The sequence below is a fragment of the Cryptomeria japonica genome, chromosome 10 (genome assembly GCF_030272615.1).
Source record: "Cryptomeria japonica chromosome 10, Sugi_1.0, whole genome shotgun sequence".
Taxonomy (NCBI): Eukaryota; Viridiplantae; Streptophyta; class Pinopsida; order Cupressales; family Cupressaceae; genus Cryptomeria; species Cryptomeria japonica.
The window spans coordinates 106,595,763-106,618,936 of NC_081414.1; the positions used below are offsets into that span (position 1 = coordinate 106,595,763).

Consider the following 23,174-nt stretch of genomic DNA (forward strand, 5'->3'; position numbering starts at 1 on the left):
TTGATGATGCCTTTGAATTCAATTGTTTCATCATATTATATATACAAGTCATTATCTTATGAAATTTCATGTTATCATCAAAATTTACCATTTGTTTTTTTATAATTTTAATGTGTATATATGCAAACGAATCCCAACATCTATGACAATTTTTTTCATTTCTAAATATTGTCCTCTCTCTCTCTCTCTCTCTCTCTCTCTCTCTCCCTCTCTCTCTCTCTCTCTCTCTCTCTCTCTCTCTCTCTCTCCTCTCTCTCTCTCTCTCTCTCTCTCTCTCTCTTTTATCATCTTTTTGATTCACTTCATCTTTCATCTCATCTTCCATTTCAGTGGAGTCATCTGTTGTTTAGCATTATTCCTTTTCTCATAGGTATTTGTTTGCAAGGAATTATGCTTGGTTTTCAAGTTTGGATTTATCTACAAATAGGGTCTTTTTTTTTTAATTAGCACTTAGCATTCTTTGATAGTTCTCAAATATTTAGGGATGCATCCTAGTTTCTTTGTTTGGATAACTCAAGTAAGCTTCTAGTATTGGATCGAAACAAATTTTTGGTGCTATGAGGGTTCCATTTTTCATAAACTTTATTATATATATGAGGAGCATGTCATTTTGAAGCCATGGATTTCTTAATTCATACTTCAATAACCATCCTTAACCAAGGGAAGTAAATTTCTGTTAAGATAACAATGTCAAGCAGTTTAGGTATATTCATTTCTTGCCACACTTTATGGGCATCAGATGAAATCATAAATAAGCATCACATATAGAAAATGGCCATATATTTGGATTGATTGTTGGCATGGTTTATTTTTCCATATATGTTCTATCTCGTAAATTGATTTCCCACACACTCTTTAAACCATAATAGGGGAGATTTTTCAATACCCATGCTATCCACTATTAGAAATGATCTCATAATATTTCTGTGTAGTGGATATATGGTGTATGGCCATCATACATTCGCAATATATGTGGTATGTTGGTGTCATGTCAAGTACTCCTTCATGCACTTTTACATATTGATTTTCATCCTCTCTCTTTTCTTAGATAGATATTTTTTATATAGATTGTTTTCTTTCTCTCTACCTATGAAGGGTCTATTGGTTCCTATATGAGTAACTAACATTTTCTTATAGAAAGACTTATCTTATTATTCTTGCAGCTTTGCATCTTATCATACTTCCAAAGTTGCACTGAAAGGGTTTATTGGTGTGAACATAGTTTATTACCTAATTAGATTCTAATTAGGTACTATTTACACTTATATACTTAAGACTTAGTTTGGTCATTTGTACTTGTTTTTGTGTCATATCATATGAATAAGACACTTATCACTATGTTAACGTTTCTTAGAACATCATATTTGTCTTTATTCTATGATTTCTTCATCATATATTGTACTACTTTCGTTTGACATGTAATGAATTCTCTAACCTCATAGAATTTATATTTTTTTTCTTTTAGTTAAATTATATAACTAATTCATAGATATAACTTATAACAACTATTAAAACCATTCTAATGGCAATAGTACACTTGCCATTTGAATACAATCACTAATGAAATTATCCACCAGCTAAAACATATGAATGGTAAAATACGCGAAACAACCGAAACCACATTAAGTAGAATGATATTATATTACATGCCTACTAATACATGTTGAGTGCTGCGTTCACCGTTATGTGTTATTCAGAAGCTATATTGTACATGAACTGGATATTGTAATGTCTACGTGTTTAATGCCTCCTCTAACGAGTGTTAAATGTACACAGAATGCAACGCCAATTACATGGTAAAGATTTAATAAGCTTTTTATGGTGTAATAGTAGAAAAATGACAAAGAAATAAACGATTTGAATTTAGAATGGATTATTATATTTGATGTTACATTGTTATGAAAGAGCTGAATAATCGTCACTTCTCAATCATTTTATTAAATGCTGACGACAACGCTGGATGAGGTAAACAAGTCGAATTAATGTTTATACTGGTTAATCCACTTTTGGATGATCATTATCTCTTTCTTTCGTTGCAGTTTCAGCCACATTGGATCGTCAGTAGCACTTGGTTTAATGTCTTCACAATGCCTTCCTGCATGACATTCAATTCTTGTAAGATGATATTATTTCCTTGCGATTGTGGGGGAAGGCAAAATGCATTCTGAAGCAACCTACCCTCTTCTGTGGTAATAGCTACAATGCTTTCAGAAATATTCGCCAGCACACTGTAATTCCGTTCACAACATGCCCAATGAACTAAATTAGCAAGAAGGCAAAAAGGAACAAAACGATTAATGGACATGAAATCTCAGCAGAAGTTTCAATTACCCTCCACTACTTGACGGATGTCTTAACCCATTTGAAGAAACGATATTGCTTCCAAAGTCCATCAACGCACTTGTAATCTCCTGCACGTTAAATGTAACCAAAGATACCTTCATAAATACCAATCTCAAACCAAGTCGTCTTCTACTTAACAGTAATTAAAATTTTACAAAGATATAGCTTAACTGTAAAAGTTTTCGACAAAACTAAATAGTAGATTAAAATTTACATACGTGTCCTCCGAATTCAGTTGTTGCCCAGTGTTGGCGTGGGAGGACACCGTGAACATTGTAGCATTCCGTGGATTGGGAATTGAAATCATAGCGGTAGGGCCGAAACATCGTGCCAGGAGGATCGCTTATTGGAAACACCATTTCAGTGCAAAACTGCGGGTTAAGAAAAACTGTTAGACGGGAAAATTAATTTAATTTCATTCTAATATTTAAGAGAAAGAATAATCAGAGACCTGCCAATTCCATCCGGAATAAGTGAGATTCGCGGGACTCAAATCCAAGCACTGGTCTTCGTTCATGTAATTTGCTGCAGCAGCTATTCTGTTAACAGTGTGTGTTCCTTCGGGTAGGCTATTGATAGCGTTACAGATCTGCAGTAAGCCGAGGTTAGCAAATAGAAATAATAAGCAATAGACTAGGTTTGGGAAGCTTATTTACCCCTTCAACGTGTTTTAAATCGTACCCCGCTGAGTGGATGTACATAAATTCAAGCATGTCGTCCAGGGCGCCCGTATCCGTAACAATTCTGCGGCGGTGACAGTAATACACAGTCAAGAGTTTTGGATTTCAAGTATACTTAATGTAAGGAATGAGGAATGCGTTGTTGTTACTTTACTCGCAAGAGTTAAATAGTCTGCTTAGGCTTAGCAATCCTTGAGGGGTAGATGCAATTTTGTCGATCATGTCCCACGATTCATTAATTCTTCTGTAGCACACGTCGCTTACGTCCTGCGTCATATTTACAAGAGTCAAATTTAATGAATGAATGATTCATTCACATTAATTCTTCAGCAGATGAATGAACATACTCTGAAATCTTTGGTGACAACGCTGGCAGAACTATTAGTGGGAGCGGTGTCGTCGAGGTGAAGGATAGGTGCAGATGATGCGAGGGCGCCGGTTGTTAGGTGCGGATACTTGAGGCGAAACCATGCAGCTAGCACTGCAACAATACCATTCCAACTTACTTAAAACAGAGAAATTGGGTTCATGTGAAAAAAAATCATACTTCCACTATAGGATGCACCATTTCAATCGCTGAATCCCATATATATTCAACACTAGAAAATATAAGCTCGTGTGAAAGAAAGCTTACTTCCACCATAGGTTTCACCAAACACGACGACTGGACAGTTCTCCGCCTTTAATGTTTTCTTCAAATCCACAATGATGGCCGCATAATCGGCCAAGGCCTGCGTGGATGTGAAATAACCCTTAGTGCTCGCATTTGCATACGCCGCCTCCTTTCCCCCGAATGACATTGACGTCCCGTAATAACGGTGCTACACACATACCTTGCCACAATTAGGCCTAATTATATACATACAAAAAAAAAAGTCTGTAATTTCATATAAGAAGCACGAGAAACTGCAATACTACCTCTATGTACACCACAAGAGCTTTGAAGTTAGGAGCCTGATCTATAAAGATGCCCGTGTCCAAGTCGTGTGTGATGTCAACTGCTGAACCCAACCATACAAATATGGGAGAATTACTTTGAGCACCGCCCCAGTTGGACTTGTCTATGAAATATCTTTGCGGAAAGGTTTGATAGCTCTCTGGCGTGTATCCAAAATGGTTCAGAACTTGGGTATAGTTGTTTGCCTCGTACGAAGCTTTACTTAGACTTGAAACAAATGAATTAGTAACTCCAGATCTCTCAAAATTCTTCCCGAGAATCGCTACTGGCATCCCTGCGTGCCAACCAACTCTTAAAGCACAGCCTCCCTCCAGAATGCAACCCATTGCTACAAGAATTGTACACAAAAATCCGAACTTCAACTTCAGTGAATGGAACTCCATTTCGTAGCAAGTTTCAATTGCAAACATGTTTTGGGTTTAAGCAACTTAAACGAATATATATAGCAAATTAAGAGCCGTAACAGCTCCTCTTCATCGTGCTTAACTAGCTGGCTGCTTGTAGTGACAGGAGCCGGCGGTTTCTGCTTAAGGAGTTGCCTGTTTATGCTTGAATAGAGACTTCTCATTACACCCAAATGGTCAATAACAAACACAGAACTCACAGTAACGATGCAGACAAACTAAAACGAATGTAGCGAATAGGAACTGTTATATGGACGGACAATCCCCAGGTTTTGCTTTAGTGCTTGTCCCGTTGGGCCGCTCGTCAGCACCAAAATAATAATTCCTACGCCGGTTCACGTCAGAGCTGATTCCTACTAAATATTCACAATTTTAATGTTGAAATGGCATCCACACTCGACACAGAATAAAATTTTATTTTACGGGCCTTTCGGTTAAGCGAGTCTACTTCCAAATAACTTTTTTTAAAATGTATATATGAATATATATTTTTTTCTTCTTCTAGGATTATTCTTAAATAAAATATAGATATATATATATATATGAATACGTATTCTTTTTCTTCTAAACTTATTGTTGAATCAAATTATTGTTAAATAAAAAAAATCTGTTTATGAATATTTTTAATCATAAAAAAATATCTTATTTGTTGATTTTGTAATGATCTCTTTCAAATGACTTTCATGATTGTGGATGTCATCCTTTAAGGCATTAACTCTTGTCACCTTTTCATGTTCAAAGGTCTCTCCATTTCATTATGGGAAAAGTTGTGTATCATTTTTTTGAGGCCTCGGGGGTGTTCCTATTGATACTTCCAAAATCGCGGTTCAATATGTTGGGGAATCTTACCCGATGGGCTGATTTTAATTGATTTGTCTCTGGGCTCTCTAAAGTTTTCTTCTTGCAAGTTTTTTTTATTAGTTTTCTAGTTGGGGCTTGGGTTTCTCTTTCCATTGGTAAGGAGTTAGGCTTTGAAATTTGAAACATGCCTTCAAGGTAGGAAAATGAGCATATACCATCATTTAGTCCTCGTGAAGAAACCTAGGGTGGGGAATTTTAATATTTTTAGAGCGAGGGAGATCAAAATTTGAAACTTTAAAATATAGCAAACTGTGAACTGGGTTGAGGAAAAAATTGGTCATATGGCAAAAAATGATGATTAGGACAGACTCACAAAGCGATTTCGCTCACTTCTTTGTAATTTTAAGAACTCATCCATTTTTCACATTTTGACTGGCATATTTATGATTGATCACAAATGTGGATTTAAATTGACAACGTTAGATCACATGCTCATCATTTTATTTAGGTTTTCATACAACATTAGGACCAATTTGAAGTTCAAATTTTGGGTATTTCAAATATGGGGCAACAAATTTATTTTTATTAAGTTATCAAAATATAAATAAATATTCACACGATGGCCTAATTTTAATTAATTTAATTAACTAATAATAGAATAATAGAATATTATTATAAGGTCACTTTATTTGATAAAGTTCTCCAATTAACCTATTCTTCTAGATGTTTCTTGGAGGGATTTATAAGGAAATCCTAGGGTTGTATCAAGGGCATGCTTCTGACTTGATAAACGGTTGTGATTTTTGGAGATGAAACTCTTCAAGATTTAAAGGAGAGCTAGATGAAAACCTAGCTCTCCAATAAGGTGGATTCGTGACAGAGTCCATAGCTAAACCAAACTTGTTAAAAATCTGATGGAGACAATTTTATCTAATGATTTCAGAGGTTAATTTAAGGAGTCAAATATCCCAAATTCTTGCTTTGATATAGTAATTAAACATTAATATGATTTCCTATTGTCAGAAGTATTTCATATGCATAGGGTGTGATTTGAATAATTTATTGAAATATTGTGGTGGCATAAGAATTAATAATTGCAAAGGTGGATGAATAATAGAGGGCTATTTAAGATCCCTCGGGTTACAGATTCATATAATTAGGACAACAAGGCACTTCGTAATATCAAAAAGTGCGAGATAGTTGTGTGAGCTCATATTGTTGGTGTGACTCGTTATTCTAGTCATCGGTCTCCCTCCTCTATCATAGAACACAAAGTATCAACAAAAGACTCAGTAGATTGAAATCAAGGTTCCTTCAATGTAGGTGATCATTACTTCATTTGTTGGATTCTATGGAGACATTAAATAAATTATCCTAAGTCATTAGAACTTATATCACATGCATGTTACTATAAATATGGGCTAACATGTATGCTCCCCTTGCAAACCTCTACCAATGCTTGATCATAATAGCCACATGGTATAATAGGTTCAATGTGAAGAACAATCCTTTCTTGTAAGGTGGCATTTTGTTACAAAAATGAGCCACCAAGTACAATCCCAAACAAAGCACTATCTTCCTCAAAAAAAATGAAGGGTAGATGCAAAGGGCTGATTTAAAACTTGTTGAAGTTGGTCTATTTAGGATCTCTCAAATCATCTATAGTTAATGGACCACAAAGGAGGGTGGGCATAAAATGCTAGTAGAGGTTAATTTATTATATAATATTATTCATTATTCCTAATTTTTTCTTCCTATAAATGGACCTCAAACTATTAGCATAATTTGATTAATTTTGGTCCCTTTTCATGATTGAGGGATCATTATGAATATAGTACTACAATTCTAGAGCAATAATCCCATGTCGATTTTTTTAGCACAACCTTAAATATTCTAATACTATATCATAGACAGAAGTAGACTTTATCATGTTGTTTCTACAATATCCAAAAGTCTGAGAATAATAATTCAAATGTTCAAATTTGTGAATAGACAAATTGATGTAATTTATTCTTGAGGTTCTTAAAATCCATGTTGAGAAATCAATACAACCATTTGAATTAATATAGATTCATACTATCACATAATGGCATACACTACTACAATTAAATTTACAACTCATAAATTCGTGCCATCATTATAAAGGCTTTAAAGAAATCCAATTGTTATTGAAAAAAATATTTAGTGTGTTGCATGATGCTAGCTGCATTAATACTATTAATTACATACAAGAGGTAAATTGTGGCATATATCAATGGCTAGGATCTTATCAGAAACCATACCATAAGTTAGAAATAGATAATTATATTAACTTGGTGGCCAAAAAATAGTATTTTCCATTCGATTTGATATAGAAATAAACGTTATACTCTAGCTGCATAAGACCAAGCTAAGATAAATTTTAATAGCATATTAGGAAGTTGCTTATAATGTCACATACATTTATAAAAAAATTGTTTTAATTTTTTGGAGGTCAAGTACTAGAGAAGTTTGTAAGCATACGTTGTGGGTCCTTTACCACTTTTTGTATGTTTTCATATCTCTTTATTTGTGATGAATGAATTTTTTTGGTGTGAACATAGTATATTACCTATGTATTTTCTAATTAGGTCCACTTTTTAATTATATACTCAGCCTTATTAGATCATTTATATTTTGTGTCTTATATGATAGGATTGAGATACCTTGCATTCTCTTAGCTTCTCCTATACTTAAATACCTATATTTATAATAGCCATTTTTTGGTTGTATATTCAACTAGCTTTATTTTGCATATAGTTAATTCTCTAGCTTCATAGTATTTATATTGCTTCTCTTTTGGTGACAAGTTCATTTCGTTTTGTAGGTGATCCTTATGCTACTTTTTGGTTGACCAATATTTGTGACACATGCCACTTACATCTAGAAGAAGAGTATGTGAAATTGAATAAATACTACAAAATATTTATATTTAATATTCAAATGACATAATTATTAGTCTATAGCCCATCATTGACTTTCCGTCAATCTATTTATTAAAATTAATATTTAGTTATGATTTTATAAATATTTATTTTTATATATAATGCTTGATTGATATGCATTATTGACTATATAGCTAATGTGCAATCATCTTTTCTTTTTTCGTTTGTGTAAGGGTTGGGATAATAGCTTAAAATATTAACTAGTAGAATAAGAAAGGTAAAACATATTCATGAATCAGACTGTTTATCTATATATATATATATATATATATATAGATATAACTCAAATATTTTTATATAAACATTATAAAAATTAAAGATTCGATTTAGATTAAAAATACTAGCATACAACGAAGATAAAACAAAAAGATAAGACAGGGACCATAGAATCTGAAATAAAATCCCTACAAATGTAGATGAATACATATGTTTTTTATTTCTAGATTGAGAATACTATTGTGAATAAACAAAATATGATCTAGTTGAATTTAATACCAAGTTATTGTTCTTGGCAAATAGAATTGATCAAGAAAACTAATACTATGCTATGATGTACATGGAATTCATTTATTGTGAATTGAATAGTTTATTATAAATTGACAAAGTTGAAGAGTTTGTGTAATTTATTTAATTCTTGAGGTTTGATAAGAGTGTCTTTTGTCTTCAATACAAATTTGTTTGTTGATTAACTGATTGATTGAACATATCTCCAATATTGCCTCCTTTATTTTTTCTATAGTAGATGACCATAAGATTTTTTTATATGGAAGGAATTATGTACCTCATACTCTCATACACTTTTATCTCTAATATGTAATTTTATTTGTGAGTTGCAAAACTAGTAGGATTAATTTAGGATGAAAATCATAATAATGGTGGATGAATGATGAAATTCACATCGGATGATGATGGGAGTTTTTGTAAGTACCTTTCAATAACATATAGTAATCAAAGTGATTAGAATTGATAATAAATATCACTTCTACACTATTCTATAAGGAATTGATATGATTATGGAATTTTGATATGAGTTCCTACATGGCATGGATCCTTGGCTAACCATGAGGGATGTTATATGAGTGTTTAACATCAATTAAATGAAACAAAGTTTCTAATATTGTACCCACCTAGATTGGAAGCTAGATGATGCCTTTGAATTCAATTGTTTCATCATATTATATATACAAGTCATTATCTTATGAAGTTTCATGTTATCATCAAAATATACCATTTGCTTTTTTATAATTTTAAAGTGTATATATGCAAACGAATCCCAACATCTATGACAATTTTTTTTTATTATTCAAAATTTCTCTATCTTGAGTCCTCTGGTATAGTATAGTTGAGTGAATGTAAGTATAATGCTCATAACTAAAAAGATAGGTTAGACAAGCTACACGAGACAACCACAAAAAAGAGGGAGATTTTCAAATGGAATTTACTCATGAATTATTTCACTGCACTAGTATATGGTAAGGCACATTCCATGCAGCTACTTAATTGTTTACTTCAATGAAACAAAAATATGGTATTCAACTCAATTAAATGCATAGAGATACTTATGGATAGATAGGTAAAAATGAAAGATATAAGAAATTTTCTTATTCTTACTTTTTAAAAAGTTTTTAGACCTACACAAGAAGCTCAAACCCTACAAGGACTTAGGAAAATTATTATAATGTGGTACTAGTTAAATGGCTTATAGATGGTGTGGGTTATTTTACCCAAACTTGGTCTTTGAACTTTAATCCTTCTCTTACCTCCATCAAACTTATTCCCTTTTGGTTCTAGCTCCCATATTTGTTACTGGAATATAGAGAAATCAATTTTCTTGATGAGTTCAACAACCAAATGGCCATTTTTTTCACGAATGATTCTCTTTCCTTTGCTAATATGTTAATAGACACATCCAATGGGATCCAAAAGTGAGTACATATCCAATCCAAACATGGGTTTTGGGAGCAAAAAATTCGTATGGAAACTTTAGATAGGATTTTTATCTCTTTTCACTTGTTTCAAGATTATACATCCCTTGAATGCAAAAAAGTGAAGGCTGGTATGGTTGCTATCAATTTCCATGTGAATATATTGGCTTCTTCTTTGCACCAAGAAAATCATCTTTCGTAAAATTTATTGACCCCCATCCATGGAAATCTTTCCAATCTAAGTGTAGTTTTCAATCTCCATCTCCACAAATAGATCATGTATAACGCTTTTGCCCTCATATCTACAAGTTTGATTCTATGGTCAAATATTTTCAATGGAGATTTTTCCATTTTTGAGTATTTTCCTCTCTCTCTCCATTTTTGAATACTTTCCTCTCTCTCTCCATTTCTGAATATTTTCCTCTCTCTCTCTCTCTCTCTCTCTCTCTCTCTCTCTCTCTCTCTCTCTCTCTCTCTCTCTCTCTCTCTCTCTCTCTCTCTCTCTCTCTCTCTCTCTCTCTCTCTCTCTCTCTCTCTCTCTCTCTCTCTCTCTCTCTCTCTCTCTCACACACATCATCTTTTGGATTAACTTCATTGTTCATCTCATCTTCCATCTTAGTGGAGTCATCTATTCTTTAGCATTATTCCTCTTCTCATAGGTATTTGTTTGCAAGGAATTATGCTTGGTTTTCAAGTTTGGATTTTTCTACAAATAGGGTCTTTCTTTTTAATTAGCACTTTGCATTCTTTGATAGTTCTCAAATATCTAGGGATGCATCCTAGTTTCTTTGTTTGGATAACTCAAGTGAGCTTCTACTATTGGATCGAAACAAATTTTTGGTGCTGTGAGGGTTCCATTTTTCATAAAATTTATTATATTTATGAGGAGTGTGTCATTTTGAAGCCATGGATTTCTTAATTCATACTTCAATAACCATCCTTAGCAAAGGGAAGTAAATTTTTGGTAAGAAAACAATGTGAAGCAATTTAGGTATATTCATTTCTTGCCACACTTTATGGGGATCAGATGAAATCATAAATAAGCATCACATATAGAAAATGGCCATATATTTGGATTGATTGTTGGCATGGTTTATTTTTCCATATATGTTCTATCTCGCATATTGATTTCCCACACACTCTTTAAACCATAATAGGGGAGATTTCTCGATACCCATGTTATCCACTCTTAAAAAATGATCTCATAATATTTCCATGTAGTGGATATATGGTGGATGGTCATCATACATTCGCAATATATGTGGTATGTTGGTGTCATGTCAAGTACTCCTTCCTGCACTTGTACATATTGATTTTCATCCTCTCTCCTTTCTTAGATAGATATTTTTTATATAGATTGTTTTCTTTCTCTCTACCTATGAAGGGTCTGTTGGTTCCTAAATGAGTAACTAACATTTTCTTATAGAAAGACTTATCTTATTATTCTTGCAGCTTTGCATCTTATCATACTTCCAAAGTTGCACTGAAAGGGTTTATTGGTGTGAACATAGTTTATTACCTAATTAGATTCTAATTAGGTACTATTTACACTTATATACTTAAGACTTAGTTTGGTCATTTGTACTTTTTTTTGTCTCATATCATATGAATAAGACACTTATCACTATGTTAACGTTTCTTAGAACATCATATTTGTCTTTATTCTATGATTTCTTCATCATATATTGTACTACTTTTGTTTGACATGTAATGAATTCTCTAACCTCATAGAATTTATATTTTTTTTCTTTTAGTTAAATTATATAACTAATTCATAGATATAACTTATAACAACTATTGAAACCATTCTAATTGCAATAGTACACTTGCCATTTGAATACAATCACTAATGAAATTATCCACCAGCTAAAACATATGAATTGTAAAATACGCGAAACAACCGAAACCACATTAAGTAGAATGATATTATATTACATGCCTACTAATACATGTTGAGTGCTACGTTCACCGTTATGTGTTATTCAGAAGCTATATTGTACATGAATTGGATATTGTAATGTCTACGTGTTTAACGCCTCCTCTAACGAGTGTTAAATGTACACAGAATGCAACGCTTTGAATTTAGAATGGATTATTATATTTGATGTTTGTTATGAAAGAGCTGAATAATCGTCACTTCTCAATCATTTTGTTAAATGCTGACGACAACGCTGGATGAGGTAAACAAGTCAAATTAATGTTTGTACTGGTTAATCCACTTTTGGATGATCATTATCTCTTTCTGTCGTTGCAGTTTCAGCCACATTGGATCGTCAGTAGCACTTGGTTTAATGTCTTCACAATGCCTTCCTGCATGACATTTAATTCTTGTAAGATGATATTATTTCCTTGCGATTGTGGGGGAAGGGAAAATGCATTCTGAATCAACTTACCCTCTTTGGTGGTAATTGTTGGTGGTTAATTCCAACTGCGAGTTCATTGTCCGACTACCGCTGTCTGTGGATCACAGCAACTTCAACACATTCAGTTCTTTATCGCAGACTATGGATCACTGAGCTCTATTTTGTTCAGGTCCACTGTTTTCTGCCTGAATTAAGGCTCCTGATTTTAGTCTTCTCAGTTTCTACGGTGATCTTTTGCATCTGATTGTATATTGTAATTCAAACAGTATTGCCATAGTTAATATCAATAACACTGTTTTTATGCTCTGTATTTTTTTTTCCTGCAAACTCTGTTTTTCTTTTTTCTTCTAGCAGATCTATCCTACACTGTGTAGCTACAGCTGCATTTATTTCACATGGTATCAGAGTGCAGGTCATCGATTCGAGTCCCTCAAGCACTAGACCCTTCATCTGCATAAGCTTGGCTTATCGACATGGTATGTAGTGGGTATGAATCTTACATGGTACGTGCTTGTATCCGGCTCTATTGTGTGGGGGGGTGTTGGCGTAGCGACTATATACACGATGAGATCCCTCTCAACCAACAGTACGTGCTTTTGGTGTGATGGCAAAATCTACAGTACATTTTGCCATCACACCAAAAGCACATACTGTTGGTTGAGAGGGATCTCATCGTGTATATAGTCGCTACGCCAACACCCCCCCACACGATAGAGTCAGATACAACCACGTACCATGTAGGATTCATACCCACTACGTACCATGTCGATAAGCCAAACTTATGCGGATGAAGGTTCTAGGGCTCAAGGGACTATATACACGATGAGATCCCTCTCAACCAACAGTACGTGCTACCATTCAAGTTCTTTGGCTGCAAAATTTTCTCATTGAGTTGGGTATATGTTTTCATCAACCAATCATCATTTGGTGTGATAACTAAAGTACACTGAAGGTTTGTAGAGATCCTGTACAACGACAACGGACAAAGCACATCGAGATCCACATGCACTTCATCCGAGATCTGATCCATGATGGCATCATTGATTTACAGTATTGTCCCACGTCTCAACAGATTGCTGACATATTCACGAAGACATTCACTGAGCAGAAGTTTCACTTTCTCCGAGATCTTCTTGGGGTAAAAGAAACTGTACCATGATAGTTTTCTCATTATGTTAGTCTCTTTTGAGGGGAGGTTTTATTCCCACTCGGTTTTCCTTCTTTCCTCATTTCTTTTATTAGACGTTTCTGTTCTCCTTTTTTAGAATTAAGGGGGGGTGTTGGTGGTTAATTCCAACTGCAAGTTCATTGTCTGATTACCGCTGACTGTGGATCACAGCAACTTCAACACATTCAGTTCTTTACCGCAGACTATGGATCACTGAGCTCTGTTTTGTTCAGATCCACTGTTTTCTGCCTGAATTAAGGCTCCTGATTTCAGTCTTCTCAGTTTCTACGGTGATCTTTTGCATCTGATTGTATATTGTAATTCAAACAGTATTGCAACAGTTAATATCAATAACACAGTTTTTATGCTCTGTACTTTTTTTTCCTGCAAACTCTGTTTTTCTTTTTTCTTCTTGCAGATCTATCCTACACTGTGCAGCTACAGCTGCATTTATTTCACAGTAATAGCTACAATGCTTTCAGAAATATTTGCCAGCACACTGTAATTCCGTTCACAACATGCCCAATGAACTAAATTAGCAAGAAGGCAAAAACGAACAAAACGATTAATGGACATGAAATCTCAGCAGAAGTTTCAATTACCCTGCACTACTTGACGAATCTCTTAACCCATTTGAAAAAACGATGTTGCTTCCAAAGTCCTTCAACGCACTTGTAATCTCCTGCACGTTAAATGTAACCAAAGATACCTTCATAAATATCAATCTCAAACCATGTCGTCTTCTACTTAATAGTAATTAAAATTTTACAAAGATATAGCTTAACTGTAAAATTTTTCGACAAAACTAGATAGTAGATTAAAATTTACATACGTGTCCTCCGAATTCAGTTGTTCCCCAGTGTTGGCATGGGAGGACGCCGTGAACATTGTAGCATTCCGTGGATTGGGAGTTGAAATCATAGCGATAGGGCCGAAACATCGTGCCAGGAGGATCGCTTATTGGAAACACCATTTCAGTGCAAAACTGCGGGTTCAGAAAAACTGTTAGACGGCCAAATTAATTTAATTTCATTCTAATATTTAAGAGAAAGAATAATCAGAGACCTGCCAATTCCATCCTGAATAAGTGAGATTCGCGGGACTCAAATCCAAGCACTGGCCTTCGTTCATGTAATTTGCTGCAGTAGCTATTCTGTTAACAGTGTCTGCTCCTTCGGGTAGGCTATTGATAACGTTACAGATCTGCACTAAGCCGAGGTTAGCAAATAGAAATAATAAGCAATAGACTAGGTTTGGGAAGCGTATTTACCCCTTCAACGTGTTTTACATCGTACCCTGCTGCGTGGATGTACATAAATTCAAGCATGTCGTCCAAGGCGCCTGTATCCGTAACAATTCTGCGGCGGTGACAGTAATGTTGAGAAACATGTGTCTCAACCTTGTAGTCTTTTTCTGGAAAATTCCAAAATTTGTTTGAGGTAGTTTTCCACATGTTTATGCATTGGAAAATGGTTAGTGAGTTGTTAAAAATGAGTCTTGTCCATAGTAGAATATAGGTGGGCCATTTTTAGAGCCTTAATGACTCATTTTGTGACTTTTAAGAGGGTCTAAGCTAGGGGACAAAATTATGGACGGGATTACTATTTTAACCTGGTTGTTTTTCCATTTTGGAAATGTAAATGTCAAAAATGGGCACCTTGTGGCATGGTGGTTAAGCCCATGGTTTTGTAAAACCACAAGTGGTTTCCAAGTTGTAAAATCACTATAAAAGGAGGGCATGGGGAGGAGTTTGATAATTGAGCTTTTTGCAAGAGTGGATGCTCGAAGGAGTCTCTCTGAGTTCGAGTTGTGGTGATGTGCTCTTGTAAGAACTTGCATTGCAAGTGTATTGTAATCAGCTTGATTTGATAATACATTGTGCGAGTTTTGGAGGGTGGGGTTTTTCTCCCAGAAGGGTTTCCCCACAGTAATCACTGTGTTATGTGTTCATTGCTATTTTTTTTATGCTTTATTGTGCGTTTCTTGATATCTTAATAATACAACATTAGCGTAGGAAGCGTTTCCGCACACCTTTGCTTCCTTACAAGTAATACACAATCAAGAGTTTTGGATTTCAAGTATACTTAATGTAAGGAATGAGGAATGCGTTGTTTTTATTTTACTCGCAAGAGTTAAATAGTCTGCTTAGGCTTAGCAATCCTTGAGAGGTAGATGCAATTTTGTCGATCATGTCCCACGATTCATTAATTCTTCTGTAGCACACGTCGCTTACATCCTGCGTCATATTTACAAGAGTCAAATTTAATGAATGAATGATTCATTCACATTAATTCTTCAGCAGATGAATGAACATACTCTGAAATCTTTGGTGACAACGCTGGCAGAACTAGTAGTGGGAGCGGTGTCATCGAGGTGAAGGATAGGTGCAGATGATGCGAGGGCGCCGGTTGTTAGGTGCGGATACTTGAGGCGAAACCATGCAGCTAGCACTGCAACAATACCATTCCAACTTACTTAAAACAGAGAAATTGGGTCCATGTGAAAAAAATCATACTTCCACTATAGGATGCACCATTTCAATGGCTGAATCCCATATATATTCAACACTAGAAAATATAAGCTCGTGTGAAAGAAAGCTTACTTCCACCATAGGTTTCACCAAACACGACGACTGGACAGTTCTCCGCCTTTAATGTTTTCTTCAAATCCACAATGATGGCCGCATAATCGGCCAAGGCCTGCGTGGATGTGAAATAACACTTCGTGCTCGCATTTGCATACGCCGCCTCCTTTCCCCCGAATGGCATTGACGTCCCGTAATAACGGTGCTACACACATACCTTGCCACAATTAGGCCTAATTATATACATACAAAAAAAATAGTCTGTAATATCATATAAGAAGCACGAGAAACTGCAATACTACCTCTATGTACACCACAAGAGCTTTGAAGTTAGGAGCCTGATCTATAAAGATGCCCGTGTCCAAGTCGTGTGTGATGTCAACTGCTGAACCCAACCATACAAATATGGGAGAATTACTTTGAGCACCGCCCCAGTTGGACTTGTCTATGAAATATCTTTGCGGAAAGGTTTGATAGCTCTCTGGCGTGTATCCAAAATGGTTCAGAACTTGGGTATAGTTGTATGCCTCGTACGAAGCTTTACTTAGACTTGAAACAAATGAATTAGTAACTCCAGATCTCTCAAAATTCTTCCCGAGAATCGCTACTGGCATCCCTGCGTGCCAACCAACTCTTAAAGCACAGCCTCCCTCCAGAATGCAACCCATTGCTACAAGAATTGTACACAAAAATCCGAACTTCAACTTCAGTGAATGGAACTCCATTTCGTAGCAAGTTTCAATTGCAAACATGTTTTGGGTTTAGCAACTTAAACGAATATATATAGCAAATTAAGAGGCGAAACAGCTCCTGTTCATCGTGCCTAACTAGCTGGCTGCTTATGGTGACAGGAGCCGGCGGTTTCTGCTTAAGGAGTTGCCTCTTTATGCTTGAATAGAGACTTCTCATTACACCCAAATGGTCAATAACAAACACAGAACTCACAGTAACGATGCAGACAAACTAAAACGAATGTAGCGAATAGGAAGTGTTATATGGACGCACAATCCCCAGGTTTTGCTTTAGTGCTTGTCCCGTTGGGCCGCTCGTCAGCACCAAAATAATAATTCCTACGCCGGTTCACGTCAGAGCTGATTCCTACTAAATATTCACAATTTTAATGTTGAAATGGCATCCACACTCGACACAGAATAAAATTTTATTTTACGGGCCTTTCGGTTAAGCGAGTCTACTTCCAAATAACTTTTTTTTAAATGTATATATGAATATGTATTTTTTTCTTCTTCTAGGATTATTCTTAAATAAAAGATAGATATATATATATATATGAATACGTATTCTTTTTCTTGTAAACTTATTATTGAATCAAATTATTGTTAAATAAAAAAAATCTATTTATGAATATTTTTAATCATAAAAAAATATCTTATTTGGTGATTTTGTAATGATCTCTTTCAAATGACTTTCATGATTGTGGATGTCATCCTTTAAGGCATTAACTCTTGTCACCTTTTCATGTTCAGAGGTCTCTCCATTTCATTATGGGAAAAGTTGTGTATCATTGTTTTGAGGCCTCGGGGGTGTTCCTATTGATACTGCCAAAATCACGGTTCAATATGTTGGGGAATCTTACCCGATGGGCTGATTTTAATTGATTTGTCTCTAGGCTCTCTAAAGTTTTCTTCTTGCAAGTTTTTTTTATTAGTTTTCTAGTTGGGGCTTGGGTTTCTCTTTCTGTTGGTAAGGAGTTAGGCTTTGAAATTTGGAACACGCCTTCAAGGTAGGAAAATGAGCATATACCATCATTTAGTCCTCGTGAAGAAACCTAGGGTGGGGGATTTTAATCTTTTTAGAGCGAGGGACATCAAAATTTGAAACTTTAAAATATAGCAAACTGTGAATTGGGTTGAGGAAAAAATTGGTCATATGGCAAAAAATGATGATTAGGACAGACTCACAAAGAGATTTCGCTCACTTCTTTGTAATTTTAAGAACTCATCCATTTTTCACATTTTGACTGGCATATTTATGATTGATCACAAATGTAGATTTAAATTGACAACGTTAGATCACATGCTCATCATTTTATTTAGGTTTTCATACAACATTAGGACCAATTTGAAGTTCAAATTTTTGGTATTTCAAATATGGGGCAACAAATTTATTTTTATTAAGTTATCAAAATATAAATAAATATTCACACGATCGCCTAATTTTAATTAATTTAATTAACTAATAATAAAATAATAGAATATTATTATAAGGTCACTTTATTTGATAAAGTTCTCCAATTAACCTATTCTTCTAGATGTTTCTTGGAGGGATTTATAAGGAGATCCTAGGGTTGTATCAAGGGCATTCTTATGATTTGATAAATGGTTGTGATTTTTGGAGATGAAACTCTTCAAGATTTTAAAGGAGAGCTAGACGAAAACCTAGCTCTCCAACAAGGTGGATTCGTGACAGAGTCCATAGCTAAACCAAACTTGTTAAAAATATGATGGAGACAATTTTATCTAATGATTTCAGAGGTTAATTTAACGAGTCAAATATCCCAAATTCTTGCTTTGATATAGTAATTAAACATTAATACGATTTCCTATTGTCAAAAGTATTTCATATGCGTAGGGTGTGATTTGAATAATTTATTGAAATATTGTGGTGGCATAAGAATTAATAATTGCAAAGGTGGATAAATACTAGAGGGCTATTTAAGATCCCTCGGGTTACAGATTCATATAATCAGGACAACAAGGCACTTTGTAATATCAAAAAGTGCGAGATAGTTGTGTCAGCTCATATTGTTAGTGTGACTCGTTATTCTAGTCATCGGTCTCCCTCCTCTATCGTAGAACACAAATTATCAACAAAAGACGCAGTAGATTGAAATCAAGGTTCTGTCAATGTAGGTGATCATTACTTCATTTGTTCGATTCTATGCAAACATTAAATAAATTATCCTAAGTCATTAGAACTGATATCACATTCATGTTACTATAAATATGGGCTAACATGTATGCTTCCCTTGCAAACCTCTACCAATGCTTGATCATAATAGCCACATGGTATAATAGGTTCAATGTGAAGAACAATCCATTCTTGTAAGGTGGCATTTTGTTACAAAAATGAGTCACCAAGTACAATCCCAAATAAAGCACTATTTTCCTCGAAAAAAACAAAGGGTAGATGCAAAGGGCTGATTTAAAACTTGTCGAAGTTGGTCTATTTAGGATCTCTCATATCATCTATAGCTAATGGACCACAAAGGAAGGTGGGCATAAAATGCTAGTAGAGGTTAATTTAATATATAATATTATTCATTATTCCTAATTTTTTCTTCCTATAAATGGACCTCAAACTATTAGCATAATTTGATTAATTTTGGTCCCTTTTTGTGATTGAGGGATCATTATGAATATAGTACTACAATTCTAGAGCAATAATGCCATGTCGATTTTTTTAGCACAAGCTTAAATATTTTAATACTATATCATAGACAAAAGTAGACTTTATCATGTTGTTTCTTCAATATCCAAAAGTCTGAGAATAATAATTCAAATGTTCAAATTTGGTAATAGATGAATCCACGCAATTTATTCTTGAGGTTCTGAAAATCCATGTTGAGAAATCAATACAACCATTTGAATTAATATAGATTCATACTATCACATAATGGCATACACTACTACAGTTAAATTTACAACTCATAAATTTGTGCCATCATTATAAAGGCTTTAAAGAAATCCAATTGTTATTGAAAAAAATATGTAGTGTGTTGCATGATGCTAGCTCCATTAATACTATTAATTCCATACAGTAGGTAAATTTATTTAGTGTGTTGCATGATGCTAGCTGCATTAATACTATTAATTCCATATATGAGGTAAATTGTAGAATATATCAATGGCTAGGATCTTATCGAAAACCATACCATAAGTTAGAAATAGATAATAATATTAACGTGGTGGCCAAAAAATAGTATTTTCCATTCAATTCGATATAGAAATAAACGTTATACTCCGGCTACATAAGACCAAGCTAAGATAAATTTTAATAGCATATTAGGAAGTTGCTTATAATGTCACATACATGTATAAAAAAATTGTTTAAATTTTTGGGAGGTCAAGTACTAGAGAAGTTTTTAAGCATATGTTGTGGGTCCTTTACCACTTTTTGTATGTTTTCATATCTCTTTATTTGTGATGAATGAGTTTTTTTGGTGTGAACATAGTATATTACCTACGTATTTTCTGATTACGTCCACTTTTTAATTATATACTCAGCCTTATTAGATCATTTATATTTTGTGTCTTATATGATAGGATTAAGATACCTTGCATTCTCTTAGCTTCTCCTATACTTAAATACCTATATTTATAATAGCCATTTTGTGGTTGTATATTCAACTAGCTTTATTTTGCATATAATTAATTCTCTAGCTTCATAGTATTTATATTGCTTCTCTTTTGGTGACAAGTTCATTTTGGTTTGTAGGTGATTCTTATGCTACTTTTTGGTTGACCAATATTTGTGACACATGCCACTTACATACAGAAGAAGTGTAGGTGAAACTGAGTAAATACTACAAAATATATATATATATATATATATATATATATATATATATATATATAATATTCAAATGACATAATTATTAGTCTATAGCCCATCATTGACTTTTCGACAATCTATTTATTAAAATTAATATTTAGTTATGATTTTATAAATATTTATTTTTATATATAATGCTTGATTGATATGCATTATTGACTATATAGCTAATGTACAATTATCTTTTCTTTTTCGTTTGTGTAAGGGTTGGGATAATAGCTTAAAATATTAACTAGTAGAATAAGAAAGGTAAATCATATTAGTGAATCAAACTGTTTATATATATATATATATATATATATATATATATATATATATATATATATATATATATATATATATATATATATATATATATATATAGATATATATAAGTCAAATATTTGTTATATAAACATTATAAAAATTAAAGATTCGATTTAGATTAAAAATACAAGCATACAATGAAGATAAAACAAAAAGATAAGACAGGGACCGTAGAATCTGAAATAAAATCCCTAAAAATGTAGATGAATACATTTGTTTTTTATTTCTAGATTGAGAATACTAATGTGAATAAACAAAATATGATCTAGTTGAATTTAATACCAAGTTATTGTTCTTGGCAAATAGAATTGATCGAGAAAACTAATACTATGCTATGATGTACATGGAATTCATTTATTGTGAACTGAATAGTTTAGTATAAATCGACAAAGTTGAAGAGTTTGTGTAATTTATTTAATTCTTGAGGTTTGATAAGAGTGTCTTTCGTCTTCAATACAAATTTGTTTGTTGATTAACTAATTGACTGAACATATCTCCAATATTGCCTCCTTTATTTTTTCTATAGTAGATGACCATAAGATTTATTTATATGGAAGGAATTATGTACCTCATACTCTCATACACTTTTATCTCTAATATGTAATTTTATTTGTGAGTTGCAAAACTAGTAGGATTAATTTAGCATGAAAATCATAATAATGGTGGATGAATGATGAAATTCACATCGGACGATGATGGGAGTTTTTGTAAGTACCTTCCAATAACATATAGTAATCAAAGTGATTAGAATTGATAATAAATATCACTTTTACACTATTCTATAAGGATTTGATATGATTATGGAATTTTGATATGAGTTCCTACATGGCATGGATCCTTGGTTGACCATGAGGGATGTTATATGAGTGTTTAACATCAATTAAATGAAACAAAGTTTCTAATATTGTACCCACCTAGATTGGAAGCTAGATGATGCCTTTGAATTCAATTGTTTCATCATATTATATATACAAGTCATTATCTTATGAAATTTCATGTTATCATCAAAATGTGCCATTTGTTTTTTTATAATTTTAAAGTGTGTATATGCAAACGAATCCCAACATCTATGACAATTTTTTATTATTATTCAAAATTTCTCTATCTTGAGTCCTCTGGTGTAGTATAGTTGAGTGAATGTAAGTATAATGCTCATAACTAAAAAGATAGGTTAGACAAGCTACACAAGAGAACCACAGAAAAGAGGGTGATTTTTAAATGGAATTCACTCTTGAATTATTTCATTGCACTAGTATATGGTAAGGCATATTCCATGTAGCTACTTAATTGTTTACTTCAATGAAACAAAAATATGGTATTCAACTCAATTAAATGGATAGAGATACTTGTGGATAGATAGGTAAAAATGAAAGATATAAGAAATTTTCTTGTTCTTACTTTTTAAAAAGTTTTTAGACCTACACAAGAAGCTCAAACCCTACAAGGAGTTAGGAAAATTATTATAATGTGGTACTAGTTAAATGGCTTACAGATGGTGTGGGTTATTTTACACAAACTTGGTCTTCGAACTTTAATCCTTCTCTTACTTCCATCAAAATTATTCCCTTTTGGTTCTAGCTCCCATATTTGTTACTGGAATATAGAGAAATCAATTTTATTGATGAGTTAAAAAAACAAATGGCCATTTTTTTCATGAATGATTCTCTTTCCTTTGCTAATATGTTAATAGACACATCCAATGGGATCCAAAAGTGAGTACATATCCAATCCAAACATGGGTTTTTGGAGCAAAAATTTGTATGGAAACTTTAGATAGGATTTTTATCTCTTTTCACTTGTTTCAAGACTATACATCCCTTGAATGCAAAAAAGTGAAGGTTGGTATTGTTGTTATCAATTTCCATGTGAATATATTGGCTTCTTCTTTGCACCAAGAAAATCATCTTTCGTCAAATTTATTGACCCCCATCCATGGAAATCTTTCCAATCTAAGTGTAGTTTTCAATCTCCATCTCCACAAATAGATCATGTATAACGCTTTTGCCCTCATATCTACAAGTCTGATTCTATGGTCAAATATTTTCAATGGAGATTTTTCCATTTCTGAATATTTTCCTCTCTCTCTCCATTTCTGAATATTTTCCTC

At 33.5% G+C, this 23,174-nt stretch overlaps 2 protein-coding genes across 2 annotated transcripts in view; both read right to left on the reverse strand.

Moving 5' to 3' along the window:
* Nucleotides 1–4,307, reverse strand: part of LOC131072655 (uncharacterized) — a 13,992-nt gene extending 9,685 nt beyond the window's left edge. Inside the window, exons 1-9 of the mRNA XM_059212242.1 lie at nt 3,942–4,307; nt 3,658–3,844; nt 3,371–3,504; nt 3,178–3,290; nt 3,000–3,087; nt 2,795–2,932; nt 2,562–2,714; nt 2,332–2,411; nt 2,087–2,228 (exon numbers count right to left, since the gene is read on the reverse strand). Of these exons, the coding sequence (XP_059068225.1) occupies nt 2,087–2,228; nt 2,332–2,411; nt 2,562–2,714; nt 2,795–2,932; nt 3,000–3,087; nt 3,178–3,290; nt 3,371–3,504; nt 3,658–3,844; nt 3,942–4,307 (1,401 nt within the window). The remainder of the gene's footprint in view (nt 1–2,086; nt 2,229–2,331; nt 2,412–2,561; nt 2,715–2,794; nt 2,933–2,999; nt 3,088–3,177; nt 3,291–3,370; nt 3,505–3,657; nt 3,845–3,941) is intronic.
* A 38-nt stretch (nt 4,308–4,345) lies between these two features.
* On the reverse strand, nt 4,346–16,914 carry LOC131072656 (uncharacterized). The gene is made up of 10 exons (XM_058008890.2): nt 16,492–16,914; nt 16,208–16,394; nt 15,922–16,055; nt 15,729–15,841; nt 14,894–14,963; nt 14,671–14,808; nt 14,438–14,590; nt 14,208–14,287; nt 13,934–14,072; nt 4,346–4,603 (listed from the first exon to the last, which is right to left on the reverse strand). Exons 1-10 carry the CDS (start codon nt 16,912–16,914, stop codon nt 4,346–4,348), a joined length of 1,695 nt encoding a protein of 564 aa, XP_057864873.2.
* Nucleotides 16,915–23,174: the final 6,260 nt, after the last annotated feature.